Here is a 21434-nt window from a genome sequence, read left to right on the forward strand (position 1 = left end):
ATGCAGTGCCTTGGTTCTGTCTAACGCTTTCATTTCTCTGTAAGTAAGGGTTTGTCTTCGGATTGCTTTACTGGAGATGATTCTTCCTTGAGTCGGATTTTGATCTTACATGTGGAGCTGATCTCGCCTCCAGCTCGAGCCCCCATTTTCCTCACTTACGAAGCGTCCCTTTGCCGTTCGTGTTCCGCGCTTGACGTTTCGGTGCGCGAGACGCGCCCTTATTAATGTCCTCGTGAATTAACATGAATCCAACGGTCTACGGTCCCCTTGGAATTTGGTGGCCTCATAACTAGCACTGTTGACAGCTCTCTTTTCGAATTCTGCGTGAATTAATTCTCACCAACATTTATCCCCTATATAAGACTCTTCGGGGGGAAGGTTTCTTCACACACCATGAACCTCCCAACACAAACAGAAAGAACACACCTCTTCAGCTCCCCCAGCCCCTTTAATAACCTCGTCGAAATTGTGACTGGAGTCAGTAGATATGGGGCAGCTTTGGGCGGGTGTGAGGACATCCGTGCCAAGAGCCATTGTGGCCGCAACCCCCACTGGGCTTCCGGTGTGGCAGAGTTTAGGCGTAACCTCGATGGTGCCATGCATGGTGGCTCGGCAGGATGTCGTTAGAGTACCTAATGTCTCTCCTCGGAGCGCACCCCCGACGGAGGAGATGTGTGAATTCACGTCATGGCCGGTGCCCGAGTGTTGCCGTCTCCAACGGCTAACGCTCGTGAGGGTTGGAGAGAATGGAGGGAACATCATGAGGGAGGGTGTCCCGGGGTGCCTGCATCTGCTCCTCGCTTTGTTCAAGTTTCGTCGCTCTGAGAAAGGAGTCGTTGGTGGCCTTGAAACAAGCTGGCCCTCCCCCTTCCCTGCTTTTAGTGTCAAGTTCTCCCATTCTCTTGATGCCAATAAAAGCACGGGTTGACACTTCCCTCTAGCTAGTTTTAGGGCGGGTCCACCTGGGCCTCTGATTGTAGGACTAGCTGGTAGGAATAGTTGTGAAGCACGCCTGCCTGAGCCTCTGATTGTAATCTGTAACTTTTCTTTTTTATGAAATAATATCGAGCTCTCTTTCTTTGCTGTTGAATCATCTGTCTCGAATTTTTTTTTTTTTTTTGATCACCATCAATCTTTCATAGAATGATTATTTAGAACCATCGCCTGTTGTGCCGGCCGGCGCACTAATCCTCCCCACAGATGGCGCCAATTGTAGGGTCAGTTTTTTTGTAGCCTAAGCCCAAAAGAGATTGGTTATAGGCCCAACGAACCCAGAACAATAAATTTGTAGAGAGTGGGTTGAAGGTTTAGGCGCGGACCGGCGTCTTAGAAGCCTGAACATCTTTTCCTTTTATTGAAGAAACACTTGGAACAATTTACAACTAGGAGATGCTCCTCGGCCCATGGCCGAGGAGGCTTTTTTCCTCCTTTCACTCCCAAAAACCCCCCCATTTTACATTTTGCTTGTCTCTCTTATATATTACTCTCTTCCTCTTTCTGTTGATCATTCATTGGCCTCTCCTCTGGCCGCCTGTCCCATCAGAGGTCGTATTCGTGCTCAAGTGGTTCACCCTGATCGATGTAGCCCTGTCCCGGGGGATGCATCCCCATTAATGCGGCCAGAAGGGTTAGGTGAACGTATTAAGTGCTGAGGTGACAACTGGCTCTGGGTCTGTCCCCCCTCCCCTACAGTTATCCTTAGTATGCCGAGGACGAGGGGATCCTCGGCGCGGATCCAAAGAAGGGTTTGCTTCCCAAATTGGCCTTGGGTAGTCATCCCTCCTCGGACAGGGCCATTTGGTCCTGGATTGGAGTGGACCGTGGCTGTACGATTTCCTGGCCCCACAGCTATAATTAAGTTTGTAACCAAAATTTTTTCTTAAACTTTGGTCTTCTTAACAATTTATTAGGTCCTTACAAATAAAAAGAAAAAGTCCAAGAAAAATTTTATTTAACTAAAATTTTTGAAGAGATGTAGCTTACAAAATGATAATGAGACTATTATGTAACAATTGCAAAATAAGAAAATTTATAGAAGGAAATTGTAAAACTTTATTTGTTTGCGTGTTTGTGTGTGTGTGTGTGTGTTTTTTTTTTTTTTTGTTTGTTTGTTAATATATGAAGTTCTCTTTTTATTAGATTTTGTCAAATTTAAGTTTCTTAATGACCACTTTCAAAAACATTCTTGAAACCGCCATTGAATGGATCACTACAAGAGCTGCACACAAATTGCTTGAGGTAATGGAAAACTACCTATAAATCACGACTCCAAAATTATTGCGGGAGCACCATTGTCACCTTGTGAAATAGTTGTTGTTTGAAAAAAAGACCTTATATTCTCCCACACAAATCAAAAGAAAGTTGATTTTTTTCCCCACGTTTTCGGAGGTAGAAGTTTTTTAGAGAGAAATTCTAAAACAATAAAACTCTCTCACATCTGCTCTTAAATAGTACACCATCATTATATCTAGACATGTAAAATCTTATGACAATAATAGATTACAGAGTCAAGGACACATGAATGCTTCTCCACATCTGTATACTGTATTGTAATGATTATAACTTATCGTTATAACATCTAAATTCTTGCAAAGGACACATGAATGCCTCTTTTCTTTTCTTTTTTGCTTTTTTGTTGTTTTTTCCTGATAAACATCAAAATCCTCACTAGATCATGTTCTTTTATATCATTGTTGTGTACATATAGAGAAAGCCTATAGACGCAATAAATTTCACATTTGTTGATGTGATAAATTAGTAATGTTAGTTAAAAATGTGATGTCAATTATAGACCTATATGAGAACTAGTACAAGCCCACCAATACTTAACTATTATAAAAAAATGTTGTCAAAATTTTTGTATACGTAGCATTGCTCTTTTCTTTCTAAATATCTTTAGGCAGTGAAGATGAGGATCATGAGGTGAGCTATCCAAAGACCTACTGCAGAAAGTAAGCCAGAGTGTTTGTTCTGCTCTAGCCTGCATACCGAATTATTCATCAAGGGCATGTTTGGTACGTTGTAATGATTATTACATGGGAATAGGAATAAGTATTACAAGGAATACATTAAGTTGGAATGTAATAAGTATTACTATTCATTAGTTTGATAACCATTTAGGAATATAATTCTGAATATGCATCCACAATTTAGTAGAATATAAAAAGAAGATGTAATCAAATAATTTTGAAGTCAAATTTCATAAAATACACTTATTTTAGAGTGTCCAAAATAGAGCTAATAATTAACAACAATGAAAATTTATTTTCTTTCATTTTGAAGATGTGACAACTAATGACTTTTTAAGAAATTTTTAAAAAAAGTTATTACATAAGATGAATGAACAGATATTCAGTATTTTTAATAAGGAATAGTTATTTCTTATTTTAAAGAATAGCCATTCATAAGGAATAATTATTCATTGTAATAAAAACATAACCAAACAACTGAATAGTTATGCCATAGAAATATCTATTACATTACAGTGTCTATTATAGTCTACCAAATGTGTCCCTAATAATACCTATTAAAGATGCTAGTTTAATATGTGTTAAAATGTATTAGCATAAGAGACACGATAAAATTGTAAAGCCCTTGTAGAGTTAATCCTAACTCTTATAGTCCCTTAATTGAACTCTAATATAAGGTATATATAGGAACTATAAAAACTAGAGTTATTCTTACATGAGCTTTTCAATATAATTGGGTCTCTTAGATCAATAACACACATTAGCACATAATAAACTTGTATCGTTACCCTTTACTTCACTCTCCACCAAGTATAATTCAGAAGTATGTTAGGAAAACAAGAAATGAGAATTGAGAAGGTTAGAGAGAATAAATTAATATATATATATAGTCAAATTAAATTTACTCTTAGTTAAATTATAATTAGGAGAATCAATCCCTCCAAAGAAAAAAAAAACTGAAGTAAAACTGTGTCTTTAGTCATTGAACTATGGATTAGCTTTTTTAGTACAACAACTTAGCTATGTTTTTGAAGAGCTATTAAGTATGAACACCTGAATCTGCAAATATTTATTTCAGACAAAACGATAACATGCATCAAACACACGTGGAATTGTGGATGGCCTAATTTATTTATGTATTTTTACTTTATTTTCCCCTTCCTGATTTTCTATGCTAATAAATAAGTTAATTAAGGAAATTAGTGGAAGTGATCGATAATAGTCATTGAGTTGTGCGTGTCATTTTCTTGTACCATGACGTTTATCTTTTATTTTTAAGAATCACTTTTATACCATGACGTTGAAAATCTTACGTATATATGAAATTATGAATCACACTATCTTCACATAGAATAATATATTTTATACATTTGAAAAAAAAGAAAAGTTAATAAATACTTTAAAGAAATATTACTTATGCATTGAGAGCAGTACTGGTTAACAGTACCCCTCTAATTTACAAAACCAGACTCCCTTATAAATTGCATGTACTAAACTCCCTCCTCATAAGTAAGTCTAAGCCTAGAGCTTGCGTATCTTAAACCTTTAAGATAAAAGAAAATGGTGGTGGCTGAGTTCAGAGGTAGTGGTGGGGGTTGGAGAGCCATTAAGAGCTTCGGCTTGCATGTGCTCCATGGTAGATGGTTCATGGTCTTTGCATCATTCTTAATCATGTCTGTCTCAGGTTCAGGGTACTTATTTGGCGCATACTCCAACGACATAAAATCAACCCTAGGCTATGACCAGACATCGCTCAACTTGATCGGCTTCTTCAAAGACACGGGTGGAAACGTTGGAGTCCTATCTGGGCTTATCAACGAGATCTCACCCCCATGGGTGGTCCTCTCAATTGGGGTAATCATGAACTTTTTTGGGTACCTCATGATATGGCTTAGTGTCACAGGCCATATTGCCAAACCCCAGCTATGGCAAATGTGTTTATATATATACATCGGTGCAAACTCACAGGCATTTTCAAATACTGGAGCTTTAGTCACTTGTGTTATGAACTTCCCAGAAAGCCGAGGCAGTGTTATAGGCCTTCTGAAGGGTCTTGTTGGTCTAAGTGGTGCTATTATGACACAACTCTACCATGCTTTCTACGGGGATAACTCAAAGGCTCTGATTTTGCTAATTGCTTGGCTTCCCGCAGCTGTTTCCTTTGTCTTTCTTCGAACGGTTCGGATTATAAAGACAGCTCGACGATCCAACGAGCTCAAAGTTTTCTACAATTTCCTCTATGTTTCACTTGGCCTTGCCGGGCTTCTCATGGTTTTGATTATCATACAAAACAGGATCAAGTTTACCAGGAGTGAATATGTAGGAAATGCTTGTGTCGTTCTTACCTTGCTATTTCTCCCACTTGCAATAGTTATGAAAGAAGAATTCAAACTTTGGAAGAGCAAGGAGCACCCCGTGAATGATCCTATACAAGTGAAGGTGGTATCTGAAAATCCACAAGTATTGGAGCAACCATCACTGCCCCAAATTGAAACTCGAGCAAGTGAAAGAAAGCCAGATTCTTGCTTGAGCAACATATTCAGGTCACCAGACAGAGGTGAGGACTACACAATATTACAAGCACTTCTCAGCATCGACATGCTAATTTTGTTTATAGCCACAACTTGTGGTATCGGTGGAGCATTGACGGCAATTGACAACTTGGGTCAGATTGGAAAGTCACTAGGCTATCCAACTCACAGCATCACAACCTTTGTATCACTCGTGAGCATTTGGAATTACCTAGGACGAGCTATGTCTGGCTTTGCTTCTGAAATCTTCTTAGTCAAATACAAATTCCCTCGTCCCCTAGTGCTTACACTTGTCCTTCTTTTCAGTTGTGTTGGCCATCTCTTAATTGCCTTTGCGGTCCCAAATTCTCTTTACTTTGCTTCAGTGATTATTGGGTTTTGCTTTGGTGCACAATGGCCTTTAATGTTTGCAATCATATCTGAGATCTTTGGGCTCAAGTACTATTCCACTCTGTACAATTTTGGTACCATCGCAAGCCCAGTTGGGTCTTACATTCTCAATGTTAAAGTGGCTGGTCGTTTATATGATAAGGAGGCTTTGAAGCAAATGGAAGCTTTAGGCGTCACAAGGAAGGCTGGTCAGCAATTAACATGCACAGGGGCTCACTGTTACAGGATGGCTTTTATTATAATCACAGCGGTAACGTTATTTGGGTTCCTTTTTTCTATTATTTTGGTTCTTAGGACGAGCAAATTTTACAAAGGTGATATCTACAAGAAGTTCAGAGAGGAAGCAAAGGCAGCGGCGAGTGAAATGGCCTCTAGGGGAGATGACATAGTACCGATGAGAGAAAGAGAAGGTGGAGCTAATTTCATTGCCTCATCCGATGATGCCTCTTGCAGTAATACCACCAACACCAGTAGCATCAACCATCATTAAAATCATGAGTGCTGATTGATTGTGCGTATGATGTAATATATTGATAAAGTTATTTCTTTTTAATTTTAAGAGTGAGGGAAAAAAAGAAAATAAAGAAAGTGTATGGACACATTTTTTGTGCCACAAACACTGATGGGTGCTGCAGAGAATGATAGTGAAAAAATAATTGTTTCATGCGAAAGTAATGATTGTTTACTATTCTCCGTTGTAGTTGTTATCAAGTTGTGTAAAATGTGTTCATAAAAGAACTTGTTAGGTATATATGCATGAGTGAAATCTTACATTAAATAATATTGACAATGATAAGTAGTTGTTATAATATAATTGTGCTAAAACTTATTTAGACTTGAGAATTACGTGTTAGAATCATGACATTTTTCGCACTTTCACAATAAATTATAAGTTGTAAATTGTTATTGATTGTAATTTGAACCTATTATTGAAATTATTTTTTTTGTCCTTAATAAGATAACAGCTAATAACAACTTGTTACTTTTGATTTGTTGTGAAAATATTAAAAGATTGTAAACATAACATTTTTCTTTAGACTAAAGCTTTTGTATCAAATGATATCCCTCTCTACATGTTATATTAAACTTTTAATAGAACTTTCCCCTAAGTATTTCTAGTTCTAGTTTCTAAGCATAAATTACTAAAATGGATTTCAATGACTTCGACTACCAATGCCATGAAAATTTGAACGGCTTGAACATTTTGTCAGGGAGAGAGGTTCTAATCATATTATTTACTATGGTTGTTCACTTACCAAATAGTTATATTATTTTCAATGTTGGTTTTTTGTATTCTTAGTCAAATTGGAAATTTTAGATCCATAATTAAACACAGAGTGTGACCAAAAATTGCATGCTACATGTCTAGTCTTTTTAAATAGAAAAAATTGTTTAATTCAAGTGAGATTAGGTAATGCTAAAAAATTACCACATTTAACATTCTGTTAGATCACATGAGATATAAACTAATGGATTGGACATACACGGAAGAACACAAAGTATAATGTTTGCAAAAAAAAAAATTGGAACAAAAACAAACTTTGAGGGAAGAAATCGAAACTTTTGGAAAGTGATGAAATCAATATTTTATTATTATTACTATTATTTTCTTCTACAAAGAGCCGGAAGAGTTTACCTGAGCTAGGCCCAAGAGATCGTATAAGCCGGCTTATGACAGCAAACTAGTAGCTTTTCCTCTTTTCATAGGATTAATAAAACAGTTTCAGCCCAACTTAGGTGGGTTAAGCCCATCAAAACCTAAAAACACAGTGACACAGACATGTGATCTCCAGTGGGAATAAGGGGAGCTTCAAAGGGCTTGCTCATTTGCAATGTTTCTAACCCGGCCCCCACACCCCCACCCCCCAAAAAAAAAATCAACTCAATAAAATTTTTCTAAAACACTTGTTGAAGTTAGTTAATGTTATTAGGTGCTCTTAGGCTGAGTTTGGTTCAGCTTTTTGAAATTAGGCTTTTTGAAAAAGTGGAGTTTTCAAAAAGTGCAGTATGAAATTAAACTTTTTGTAAAAGCTAAGTATTTGGTAAAAACTGTTAAAAAATACTTTTTAAAAAAGCTGAATGTTTGGCTAAGATTTATAAAAGTGGTGGTTTAAGTAATAAATTACTAAAAAGGACAATGTATATATAAAGGAGTTTATTTCATACTTAAATTAACTACTTTATAATACTTAAATTAATTTTTCTCTCTCTAAAAAAATTATTTTTTCTCATCAATATTAGCTAATAATAACCTACCACTTAAGATTTATTGTGAAAATATTGTGATAATTGATACTAATTTTAATTTGAACGTACTATTACAATTATTTTTTTCTCTTTCTAAAAAAATTATTTTTTTCTTACCAATTGTAGGGACCGGGTTTGAGTACTTCTACTGTTGAGAGAGTGGACTCAAGCCCAGCGACCTTGGAGGGTAAGCCTGGTGCGCCAGCCTTCAACGGAGGGAAATTCTACATTAGGCGTTGTCCGTTTGTTAGGGCCTAGTTGTTGAACCTGTTTTCTACACATTCATTGTACTGGGCTAACTGGGCTTGAGTCCACTTTCTCAACAGTAGAAGTGCTCAAACCCGGTCCCTACACCAATATTTGCTAATAATAACTTACCACTTAAGATTTATTGTGAAAATATTGTGATAATTGATACTGATTTTAATTTGAACGTACTATTACAATTACTTTTTTTTTCTTTCTAAAAAAATTATTTTTTCTCACTAATATTAGCTAATAATAACCTACCACTTAAGATTTATTGTGAAAGTATTGTGAAAATATTGTGATAATTGATACTCATTTTAATTTGAACGTACTATTAAAATTATTTTTTTTTCTCTTTCTAAAAAAATTATTTTTTTCTCACCAATATTAGCTAATAATAACCTACTACTTAAGATTTATTGTGAAAGTATTGTAAAAATATTATGATAATATTTCTCAATTTTAATTTCTTATTATTTATTTTATTTTTCCCTTTTTTTTTTCTTTTCATCCGTATTTCCTTCTCTCTTTTTTCCCCTCTTTTTTTCTCCTCCACACACGTACCCTTACTCTTTTTTTTTTTTTTTTTTTCCTTCTTTCCTCTTTTTTCCCTACCACTTTCTCCACATCGTACCCTTTCTCTTTTTTTTTTTTTTTTTTTCCTTCTTTCCTCTTTTTTCCCTACCACTTTCTCCACACTCGAGAACATTCCACACAAAGCCTCTTTCTTCCTCTTTCTTTTTTTAATTTTCTTTCTTCCTTTCTCCCTTTTCTCTTGCCACTTTAACTCTGTGTTTCACATATTACTGGCAGTACTTGGCACCCACACTTCAACAAAGTGATTTTTGTGAGTCATAGTTTCCTTCTCGCAGTGAGGCTTCACCTCATGGCTCATCAAGAATCAAGACCCACTTCAACACCACCATTTGGGGCAGCTTTTTCATCGTTGTGTTGATCAATGACTCCATGGTTGTCATCAAGAATCAATAGGCAATTCATTTTGGCAGTATCCACTGTAGCAGAGAGATGAGATCTAATTTTAGAACTGAGGATTGCAGATAGCGTGATCTGCCTTTTCAAACACAGTGGGCAATTTGGGAAGAAGACGAAGAAGAAAGAAGAAGAAGAAGATGAAGAAGATCGGTCCGAATTGGTCAAGAGAAACATTTACCTGCAGCAGCACGGAGGAGAGGCTTGTTCTTGAAGATGAGATGAGAGGAAGCCGTGACTTTCTAGCTACATACATTGATTTTTCAAAGGGCAAAATTGAGTTTTCAATCAAAATGGTTGGGCATTTTGGTAATTAAAGAGAGCTTCTCAACGGTAACATTTATCAACGTGCGTTGGCTTTTGCAAAAGCTTGCTAGAGCTGTGTTGTGTCAAAGCCATGTTTGTTTACATTTCAAAAGGCCACGTGTTAGAAAAAGCATGATGTTTGAGTCTTACTAAACGTGCAGTATAGAAAAAGTGGTTTGAAAAAATACTTTTTGCACTTCAAAAGTGCAAACAAACAGACACTTAATCTTAAGAAAATTGTTAATAAACTATTTTTTTTTTTAAATTTAACATAATTTTTATGAAAAATATAAAAAGTCGTCAAAACGACTATTTAGTTTGTACTTTTTTCCTGAAAAGTTTTTGAAAATATTTTCTAAATCAATATCTATTAACTTTTTTTTTAATAATAGTAACAATAATAATTTTTTTTTAATAAAGACAAGAACTTCGTTAGGATAAATGTGCAATAGTCAACCCAGATTGAAAAGTGAAAATCACGTTTTATCACTTTATGAATGTGTTCCTTTTCCTCGTAGAGCCAAAAGGGCCAAAAACCCAAAAGTCGCTTGTCAAAGAAAAATAACAATAGCCAATGAACAAAGAAAAAATTTAGGACCACACCAAGAAAGATTGTAAAAAGAAAGTTTTAACTTGCGGGCTTGTGGTTTGTTTTTTTTTTTTTTCCATGAACTAGCCGGTTCTAACTTCTAGATATTGGCTTAAACAGACCTAACGAGTGAAGCTGATTCAAAGAGACTACCAACCAATTTGCATGTTTGCCAAAGATACATCTTATCTTAAAAGTTGTCTACCCCAAATTTTGGCATCTATCAATTCTGATTGGTCTTTGTTATTAACGTGTAATAAGCCTGTGGTTAATATCAAGTGTAATAGGCTTATGGACTTTAGGTCCACTTTACTTGTTTTACTTAGTACACATACTTATACAACACACTTGTCTTCTATATAAAGGCATTCTTGTAAGTTGATCTACAAGATCAAGACTCACTCTTATGGGTCCATTGAGCACTATAATGCTCGTCTTGTTGCAAAAGATTTTACACATGAGCATGAGATTAATTATGAAGAGACCTTTGCTTTAGTTGCTAGAATCTCATTTGTTCGTACTCTTTTAGCTATTGCCACTGCCAGTAAATGAGATCTTTTCAAATGGATGTCAAAAATGCATTCTTTAATGGGAATTTAAGTGAAAAAGTTTATATACAACCTCCTCTTGGTCTCTCTATTGAATTGAACATAGTTTGTCACCTTCAACATGCACTTATGACCTTAAACAAGCTCCATAAGCTTGGTTTGCCAAGTTCAACTCCACCATTTTTTGCTTAGGTTACACTACCAATCCTTATGATACTACCTTATTTCTTCGTCGCACTAACAAATGCACTATTTTGCTTCTCTTGTATATGGATGACATGATCATAACTAGTAATGACCTCAGTGACATTTAAAAATTCAAGGATTTTCTCAGTCAACAGTTTGAGATGAAAGATCTTGAACATCTTAGCTACTTTTTGGGTCTTGAAATCACTCATTCCACTAATGGACTTTATATCACTCAAGCCAAGTATGCTTCTGAACTTTTGTTTTGAGCTAGACTCACTATTAGTAAGACTATTGACACTTCAGTTGAACTTAATGTGCATTTGACTCCCTCAGCTAGGAAATCATTATCTAATCATTCTCTTTACAAACGATTATTTGGTAGCCTAGTTTATCTCATTGTCACTTGTCCAAACATTTCTTATGTTGTTCACTAAGTGAGCCAGTTTCTATCAGCTCCACGATCGACTCATTATGCTGCTGTCCTACATAATTTTCGATACCTAGAAGGCACTTTCTTTCATGACCTTTACTACTCTACTCAGTCTCCTCTTGTTCTTTGTGCATTCTCTGATGCTGATTAGGTAGGAGATCCCACTAATTGAATGTTAATAACTGGTTATTGTTTTCTTCTTGGTTCTCTGATCTTTTGCCAAAGCAAGAAATAAATTGTTATGGCCAGCTCCAACACTGAAGCAGAATATTGTGCCCTTATTAATACCACATCCTAACTCCTCTAGCTTTGACGGCTTCTCAAGGATTTAGGTGTGTCCACACCCTTTGCTGCTCCTTTTTATTGTGATAACTAGAGTGCTATTCATATTGGTCACGATGATATTTTCCATGAACAAAATAAACACATCGAGATTGATTATCATTTTATCCGTTATGATCTTGTCCATGATGCTCTCAAGCTGCTCTCAATTTCCTCTTAAGATCAACTTGTAGATATTTTCACAAAGTCATATCCTAAGGGATGTTTTCATGATTTGGTTGGCAACCTCAAATTAGTCTCACACCCACCTTTAGTTTGAAGGGGGCTATTAACGTGTAATAGGCTTGTGGGCTTTAGACCCACTCTACTTGTCTTTCTTAGTACTAGTGGTGTCAATTCAAGTTAGCGTGTTAGGTTCGTGTTGTGTTGAGGTAGGGGTATTCAACTTAATGACTCAACCCAAACCCAACCCATTTAATAATTGTGTCAAGATCCTTCAACCCTAACCCAACCTGTTAGTAAGGCGGGCGGGTTGATTTGACCCAACCCACTTGATATGCTTAATAAACGGGTTGTGTTGGGTTGACACAAATGTAACACAACCCATTTCAATCTGCATAATATTAAATATAACATCTATCTAGAAATCATTTTTTTTACATTCCAAAAGTAGTGCATACACTTTAAGTTTCCAACCCTCATTCAAAATTTTATAGTTCAACAAAAATATAACATCTATCTAAAAATTAGTTTTTTACACCCAAAAAGAAGTGCGTACATTTCAACCCAAATTCAAAATAACATAGTTCAACAAAAATATAATATCCTCCGGGTTTGTAAAGTTTCAATTTCTAATTATATCCCTTGTAAGTTTTTATAATTACTCACTTTTCTTTTTAAATTTAAAATATAGGTTGGATATAAAAGGTATTTGACAACTTTAAAATAAAATGAATATTTATTTGTTATATGAGTTAAACAAGTTGTGATAAATGGGTCATTTTGGGTTAACACAAATAAATTACCGTGTTAAACGTGTCTATTATGGGTTACGCAGGTTGACTTACTTATAATACGTTCCTTATCGTGTCATTTTCAGGTTGACCCGTTTATGATCCAAACCTGCTAAGGTCTAACCCTAACCTGCAAAAATCCGTGTCGAGTTTGTGTCGTGTTCACGGGTTGGGTCAAACATTAACAACCCTACTTAGCACACATATTTGTACATCACACTTATCTACAATATAAAGACACTCTTATATTTGTCATTACTTGAGAAATACAATACAATTTTCTGATATTTTTAACATTCTTGATCACTTAAAATGAAAATACTAAAGAAAATGACTATGACTTAGAGAGATTCAAATATCTAAGTCAGTTCGTTGGCTACAAGTACAAGACAATATTTTTCTCCATGGGGTAGGCGTTTCCTTTTCCACGATTCTCTCTGCCTAACACTTTCTTTTGACAAGAATCCCTCCCTTTTGAAAGAAAAATTTTCAAACTCTTTTAATGCTTTTGAGATGGAAAGTTGTGGCTGAAGTCAGAACCATGATTTTCCCTTTAGGGGTTAGAGTATAAAAGCAAAATTAAAAAAAAAAAAAAAAAATCATATTGAGATTCAAGAATAAATTAATACAAAGAGTTATATAACTCAACTAATACCTCTTTGTGTTTCCAACAAAAATGTCAAAAATTCCAAGATTTTTTTTTTTGGTAAAAAAAAGAATAAATTAATACATAAAAATAAAACATATTGCTTGTCATTGTGAGTGTATATATATATATATATATATATATTGTAAGGTTAGAATTTGTGGCCCAAGCCCAAAACAATAAATTTGTAGAGTGTAGATGATAGAGCTAGGTTGACTGTGGAGCTCACAACCGTTAATCACAACATCCAAGTATGAACCAGCATAAAAATACACGTAAAGATCAAATAAGTTGAAGTCCGAAGAGACTTATGATAGATTAAATACAGGTTACAATTCTTAGTGCTACAGTAAAACCTTTCTTTTTCCTTTTTTTTTTTTTTTTTTTCTCCTTCTTTTCAGGAGCCCTTCTTCTTTATATAGTATCCTTCCCTCTCATCTCCATCGTCCACTTGTTCTTCATTTAGGTACCTAATTGAGTGTATGTCATGTCATGTATTTTCTTTAGCTTTTTGTGAGTAGCGGTAGCTGAGATTACACTGTTCAGGGGTCTTCTCCACATAAATGCAACTAGAAAAGTTGCTGCAGTGCATTTAATACGGTGGTAGCAGCTTTTCCTTTAGATATTTTTTCGTTCTTATCGTCTCCAGATATACTCAGAGCTGATCTTAATCATTGGGGTTGCTAGGAAGACCATTCGGACCTTCCACACGTTTGTTTAATCAATACTATTCGTATCCGAGGAGTAGGACCTCTTCAGACCGTTGGTGACCTCTTCGGATTGTACCCCTCCTTCGTTTCCGAGTATCCTTCTTCCAGATGGACTTTATCTCAACCGATTCCTTTTCTTCGGACACACAGTAGTCCTCAAATAAGGCCTTAGGCCCACTATGTTAGATTGAGTTTTTCCTCCCACATATATATATATAAGTTAGACTTAGAGGCTGTGATTGCACTTAATTGTAGCAATTTTTTCTAAGTTGTAGTTTACCAATAGATAAAAACAATTTTTTTAGATGAAGACAACAACTTATTTGTTCTTATCAATTTCTTTAGATAAAATAACAATAAATATTTTAACAAAATATGCAGCATACATCTAAGTTTCAGTTGATAGAGATAACAACTTATTTATTCTTACCAATTTCATTAGATAAAGTAATAATAAGTGTTTTAACAAAACATAAAATGTGCATTTTAGATAAAATAACAATAAATATTTTAACAAAACATTTAACTTGCATCTAAGTTTTAGTTTATAGAAACAACAACTTATTTGCTCTTATCAATTTCTTTAAATAAAATAACAATAAATGTTTTAATAAAACATGCAACATGCATTTAACTTACAGCTAATGGAGACAACTTATTTGTTCTTATCAAAATTTTTAGATAAAGTAACAATAAACGTTTTAACAAAACATGCAACATGCATCTAAGTTTCATAAATTTAAAACCTACTCCAACTAAAAATATATTATAAAAATTTCAAAACTTATTTATATTCACCAATAGTCTTTCCATAGAATCTCTCTTGCAACCCACATTTTTTTTTCTTCGAGTTGCAACTCACGCATATGTGTTTGTATTGGAAGGATATATATGTTCTATAAATTAATAGGAGTAGATAAAGTTATATGATACTCTCTCTCTCTCTCTCTAACAATGTTTTTCCTCACAAACAAGTACTCTCATTAATTATATATTTTCTCAAATTAAAGGACAAAATTAACAATAGTTTAATTTACGAAACTTTATCATTTAAATTTTATCAAATTTAAATTATATTCAAAATAAAAAGTGTTAGGACATATGTGGAATTTGTTAGGACATATGACAAAACACACTTTACTTGTAATTTGGTAGATCTAGGATGTGTTTAATACTTCAAGGAACAAGAGTTCAAGTCTAGTATTGAAGTCATGCAGGTCTGTCCAACAAACAAGTGAAGAAGTGTTGTTCATTAAAACTTGACAGATAGCTCGACAAATAAATCTATCGAGGTTTAATGTTTAATTCTTAACAGCTCTCGACAGAAGCTTTATCTATCGAGAATTACGAAATATAGATTTCTAGATTTATTTTTCATGTATATCCAATCTATTTGTGTAGGGTTTCTTTTCTCACAACCCTAGACATATATAAGGATTATTTTAAAGGCTGTCTAAGGTGATACAACTTGATGCAAAGTGATTATTCACTCAAATTGTAATCGGTGACAATTTGCCTTGATTCATCTTTCTCTTAAAGAAATTACTGCGTTTATGCGTCAAGGGTTTTGTAACCAATGAACTTCTTGATCTTCATCATCTAGATGAACTGAAGAACTTTGCAGCCAATATCTTTCTCAAGTTGGTGTGTTAGTCACGTACTTAGATCCGTGCATCGATTAGTTAGTCACGTACTGGGAGTCATGCATTGGAAGAAAAGATTGTCACTACATTGCAAGTCTAATTGTGTATTGGGATAAGGGTTCAACTGTATGTTGGTATTAGGTGCTGGGATTCTTTTTACTTGTAATCACTTGTTTTGATAATAGTAGATTCTCGGGAGGGATGACTTTAAATTCACTCGGTAGGATTTTGTTTCGGTAGTTTTCTCCATTCATAAATAAATCACCCATGTCAAATTTAATTTCTGTTGCATTTAGCTATTTGGTGATTTGTTTGTGCTACCACGCCTATTGCATGTAATTGAATCTAATTAATTTTACTTGACTAAATTAATTAATTAAGTTACCAAAGGGGTCAATACATTTTTAGCATATCAAAAAGTTTTTTAACTTCCTTCCCTAGAAAAAAATAATAAATAAATTCTAAATTAAAATTTGGAATCCCACACAACACCCCACGCCTTTTCCCCTTCAAGTTGCATCTTGCGTTTTATTAATTAATTAAAAAATTTATTTCATTAATTGTTAGGATATATTTTCTCGAATCAAGGGATAAATTTTAATTATAATTTAATTTAGCTAAAACTTTATCATCTAAATTTCATAAATTTAAATCCTATTTCAACTAAAAATCTATTATCAAAATTTCAAAACTTATATATATATATATATATTCTCTAATGGTCTTTCCATAGAATCCTTCTTGCACTACATAAATTTGATTTTGTTTTTTCTTTTCAAGTTGCAACTTACGCATATGTATTTGTATATGATAGTTTTGATTAAATAAATTCATCTTAATTATTGTTATCTGTTTCTAAATTTTCATGTATGGATATTATGTCAAAAGAAGTCTACTATAAATAAGTAAAACAAGGGACACCTATTTAAGTTCTTGGTGTCTCTTAGGTATTTTTTTAATTCTCAACTTTTGAACTATTTTGTGTATTTTACGTTTTGGTTATTCCATGTATTTAGTTTGTAAGTTTTTTTGATATTTTTAATTGACTATCACTACAAAAAAAAATCTGGTTCAAAACGTATCTTTTGTGTTGTAATGCAATCTAATTTCTAGTTACTTTTATTTATTGATTGTTAACACTTTATCAATGTTTATCTATTTTTATATTTTAAAATTCTGTTTGGCTTTGTGTTAATTTCTTAGTATACATAATTCCTCCATGTCCCTTTAAATCATATAATTTAAGGTTTTTGTGAACTTTTTCATGACTATAAATTCAATTTAGAATTCCTTTGATATTCTTTTAGATCATAGATAATATTTGGCTAAATTAGATCCATCGGTTCAAATTCCTATATAAGTCTATCTTTACTTAACTTTTTTTTTTTTTTTTATATAAAAAGTTTGGAAATTTGGATTGTTGTTCATTAATAAATTGGGATTTTAGCTTTATTTTGTTTTCAATGTTTTAGTTGTTAAATTTATTATTTTTTTTCATGTGTAATATTAAAATATGTGTTATTAAGGCTATGTTTGGTTGGAGTTGAAATAGTAAGGTAAAAAAAGAAAAGAAAGTTTGAGGATTTTTGGTGGAGCCAAGGTATTTTCTTCCCTAGCCCACCAAAACTTGATCTCTATTTTGGAGAGAAAACAAGCGTGAAAAGTTGATGTAATTAGTTTATAGCCGTGTTTAGTAAACACAGCTATATGTCCAGTGGTGGAGCTGCGTTTTTGTAAAATGTAGCTCAAACACTATCCTGAAGATGCGTTTTTAAAAAACGCAGCTCCAAAAATGCAGCTCTCAAGCGCTTTTTTTTGTAGTGTTTACAAGTCACGAATGTCTCTCACCCTTTTTTTTTGTTAATTCTCATCCTGTTAACGTGTCTTTTTTTCTTCTTTTTTTTCCCTCTCAACGTGCTTTCTTTGGTTTTGGTTTTTTTTTTTTTTTAAAAAAAAAATCAACCGTGACTTTTTTTTTGATAAAAACATATATAAAATATATATATATATATATATATAATAGAAAAGTAATTTTATTATTTAATGATTAAAGAAAATTATTTCTTATATTATATAATAGGGACAAAAGAGTAAATTTATACAAACGGTATATTCTATCACTTCACTTTTTCATCCTCCCAACCAAACACCATAAGAGAAAACTAAAATATTTTCTACCCTTCTACTTTTCAATCTCCCCAACCAAATGGACCCTAAAAGTTGAAACACAATATAATTAGAGACATTACTCAAGTTGTATAAGTTAGGGTGTTGACAGTTTGAATAAATCAACACTAAAACAGATGATTTAAATATCAAAATAATACTTAAAAATGGATTTTTTTTTTTTTTTGGAGAGTCAAATGGAATTTCTTTTAGGTGTACAAATACAATTGATTTTTTTAATCTTAAGTTTAGATTTAATTATTTTAAGATAAACTTATTGATCAAGAATTAAAAAAGATTTAATTGCTTGAGTTCAAATAACCCTTTTCATTAATAAATAAGGAATTATAAAAAAAAAAAGTTTTTATTAATCATTTTAATTAGAGATATTATATATAAGGACAAATATACAAAATCATGCATTTTATATAATAATAATAACCATTCACTTAGTTAAAAAAACGACTTCTAAAATTATATAATAATAACTCATTTAGTTATTACTTTTCAAAAAAAAAAAATATAAAGAAAATTCATGAATATTTAAGTCGTGCAAAGACCTTCACTAATTAATTAAATAAATTTAGTGGAAATCATTGAATTGTGCGTGTCAATTTCTTGTATACTATGCCATTTATTTTTTTAGAATCACTTTTACAGTTGTACCACGACATTGAAAATCTTAGGTATGTATGAATCCCACTATCTTCGCTTAGAAACCCTGCTGTCCGCGCAAAGTCATCTCACTCATCAATTTGATTATTTTTAAGGCTTTTGTCAACGAATGCTTTGATGGTAGAAGTTAAGATTTATTTAATACTTTATTAAATAATATTTTATACATTAAAAAAAATAGAGTCAAATTATACACACATATTTAAAAAAGAACACCCAATTACAATGAATTTTTGCAAGACAATTAATAATTAATATATGTATTTCAGTTTTTGAAAAATGTACATGGTAGACTTGTAGTTCATAATTGAATGTTTGTTAATTCTTATCTTATGAGGTGGTTAACTATATCTTTTTAATTTAATAGTTCATAATTAAACATTTATTAATCTTTAACTTATGAGGTGGTTAACGGGACATTTTTAATTTAATACTTCATCATTGAAAATTTATTAATTCTTAACTTATAAGGTGGTCAATTGTTCATAATTGAACATTTATTAATCCTTAACTTACGAGGTTATTAACAGTACTCTTCTAATTTACAAAACCAGACTCTCTTATGTTCCCTCCTCATAATTAGTAAGTCCAAGCCTAGAGCGTGCGTATCTTAACCATTAAGATATATGAAAATGGTGGGGGCTGAGTTCAGAGGTGGCAATGGAGGTTGGAGAGCCATGAAGAGCTTCGGCTTGCATGTGCTCCTTGGTAGATGGTTCATGGCCTTTGCATCGTTGTTAATCATGTCTGTCTCAGGTTCAACGTACATATTTAGCGTATATTCCAACGACATAAAATCAACCCTAGGCTATGACCAGACATCGCTCAACTTGATCAGCTTCTTCAAAGACTTGGGTAGCAACGTTGGAGTCCTATCTGGGCTTATCAACGAGATCACACCCCCGTGGATGGTCCTCTTAATTGGGGCAATCATGAACTTGTTTGGCTACCTCATGATATGGTTTAGTGTCACTGGCCGTGTTGCCAAACCCAAGCTATGGCAAATGTGTATATATATATGCATCGGTGCAAACTCACAAGCATTTGCAAATACTGGAGCTTTAGTCACTTCCGTTACGAACTTCCCCGAAAACCGTGGCAGTGTTATAGGCCTTCTGAAGAGTTTTGTTGGTATAAGTGGTGCTATTCTGACACAACTCTACTATGCTATCTATGTGGATAACTCAAAGGCTCTGATTTTGCTAATTGCTTGGCTTCCGGCAGCTGTTTCCATTGTCTTTCTTCGAACGGTTCGGATTATAAAGACAGCTCGACAATCCAACGAGCTCAAAGTTTTCAACAACTTCCTCTATATTTCACTTGGCCTTGCCGGGTTTCTCATGATTTTGATTATCATACAAAACAGTCTCAGGTTTAATAGAATTGAATATGATGGAAGTGCTTGTGTTGTTGTTATTTTATTATTTCTCCCACTTGTAATAGTTTTGAAAGAAGAATTCGAACTTTGGAGGAGAAAGGAGCACCCCATAAATGATCCTGTACAAGTGAAAGTAATAGCTGAAAATCCACAAATATTGGAGGAACCTGTACTGCGCCCAATTGAAGCACAAGCAAGTGAAAGAAAGCCAGATTCTTGCTTCAGCAACATATTCAAGCCCCCAGATAGAGGTGAAGACTACACAATATTACAAGCACTATTCAGCATCGACATGTTAATTTTGTTTGTAGCCACAACTTGTGGTGTTGGCGGGATTTTAACAGCCGTTGACAACTTAGGTCAGATTGGTAAGTCACTAGGCTATCCAATTCACAGCATCGCAACCTTTGTATCACTCGTGAGCATTTGGAATTACCTAGGACGAGCTATGTCTGGCTTTGCTTCTGAAATCTTCTTAGTCAAATACAAATTCCCTCGTACCCTAGTGCTTTCATTTGTCCTTCTTTTCTCTTGTGTTGGCCATCTATTAATCGCCTTTCCAGCCCCATACTCTATTTACTTTGCTTCGGTGATTATTGGGTTCTGCTTTGGTGCACAATGGCCTTTAGTATTTGCAATCATATCTGAGATCTTTGGCCTCAAGTACTATTCCACTTTGTACAATTTTGGTGGGGTTGCAAGCCCAGTTGGGTCTTACATTCTCAATGTGATAGTGGCTGGTCATTTATATGATAAGGAGGCTTTGAAGCAACTGGAAGCTCTAGGTCTCACAAGGAAGGCAGGTCAGCAATTAACATGCACAGGCGCTCACTGTTACAGGATGGCTTTTATTATAATCACAGCGGTAACGTTGTTTGGGTTCTTTATTTCTATTATTTTGGTTCTTAGGACGAGAAAATTTTACAAAGGTGATATCTACAAGAAGTTCAGAGAGGAAGCAAAGGCAGCAGCTAGTGAAATGGCCTCTAGGGAAGATGACATAGTACAGACGAGAGACAGAGAAGGTGGAGCCAATTTCATTGCCTCATCCGATGCTGCCTCTTGCAGTAATACCACCAACACCAGCAGCACCATCCATCATTAAATAATGAGCTGGACTATTGCTGATTGATTGTTTGTATGATGTAATATATTGCTCCAAGTTATTTCTTCTTCATTTTTAGAGTGGGGAGCAAAACAAATAATAATAATAATAATAATAAAATTATAAAGAAAGTGTATGGATACAATATTTGTGTTATGAATGATAGAAAAAAAGTAATAGGTATATGTAAAAGTGATTGTTCGCTAATCACAGTTGACTTGTTATCAAATTGTTGCAAAATGCAGGTTCGTAGAAGAATTTTTTCGGTATATATATATATATGAGTAAAATCTCACATCAAATAATAATTGACACTAATGATGAGTGATTAATATAATATAATTGAGTTAAAACTCATTTAGATTTGAGAAATACTAT

The 21434-nt window shown here is 33.9% G+C and overlaps 2 protein-coding genes across 2 annotated transcripts; both read left to right on the plus strand.

Moving 5' to 3' along the window:
• The first annotated feature begins 4494 nt into the window (after positions 1–4494).
• Positions 4495–6572, plus strand: LOC112002064 (uncharacterized). The gene has a single exon (XM_024034227.2). The coding sequence runs from the start codon at positions 4530–4532 to the stop codon at positions 6378–6380; it is 1851 nt and encodes a 616-aa protein (XP_023889995.1). The 5' UTR covers positions 4495–4529; the 3' UTR covers positions 6381–6572.
• Positions 6573–19205: 12633 nt separating this feature from the next.
• Positions 19206–21056, plus strand: LOC112002065 (uncharacterized). Its single transcript, XM_024034228.2, has one exon. It carries the CDS (start codon positions 19206–19208, stop codon positions 21054–21056), a length of 1851 nt encoding a protein of 616 aa, XP_023889996.2.
• Positions 21057–21434: the final 378 nt, after the last annotated feature.

Source organism: Quercus suber, unplaced genomic scaffold (genome assembly GCF_002906115.3).
Source record: "Quercus suber isolate HL8 unplaced genomic scaffold, Cork oak 2.0 scaffold_452, whole genome shotgun sequence".
NCBI classification, from domain to species: Eukaryota; Viridiplantae; Streptophyta; class Magnoliopsida; order Fagales; family Fagaceae; genus Quercus; species Quercus suber.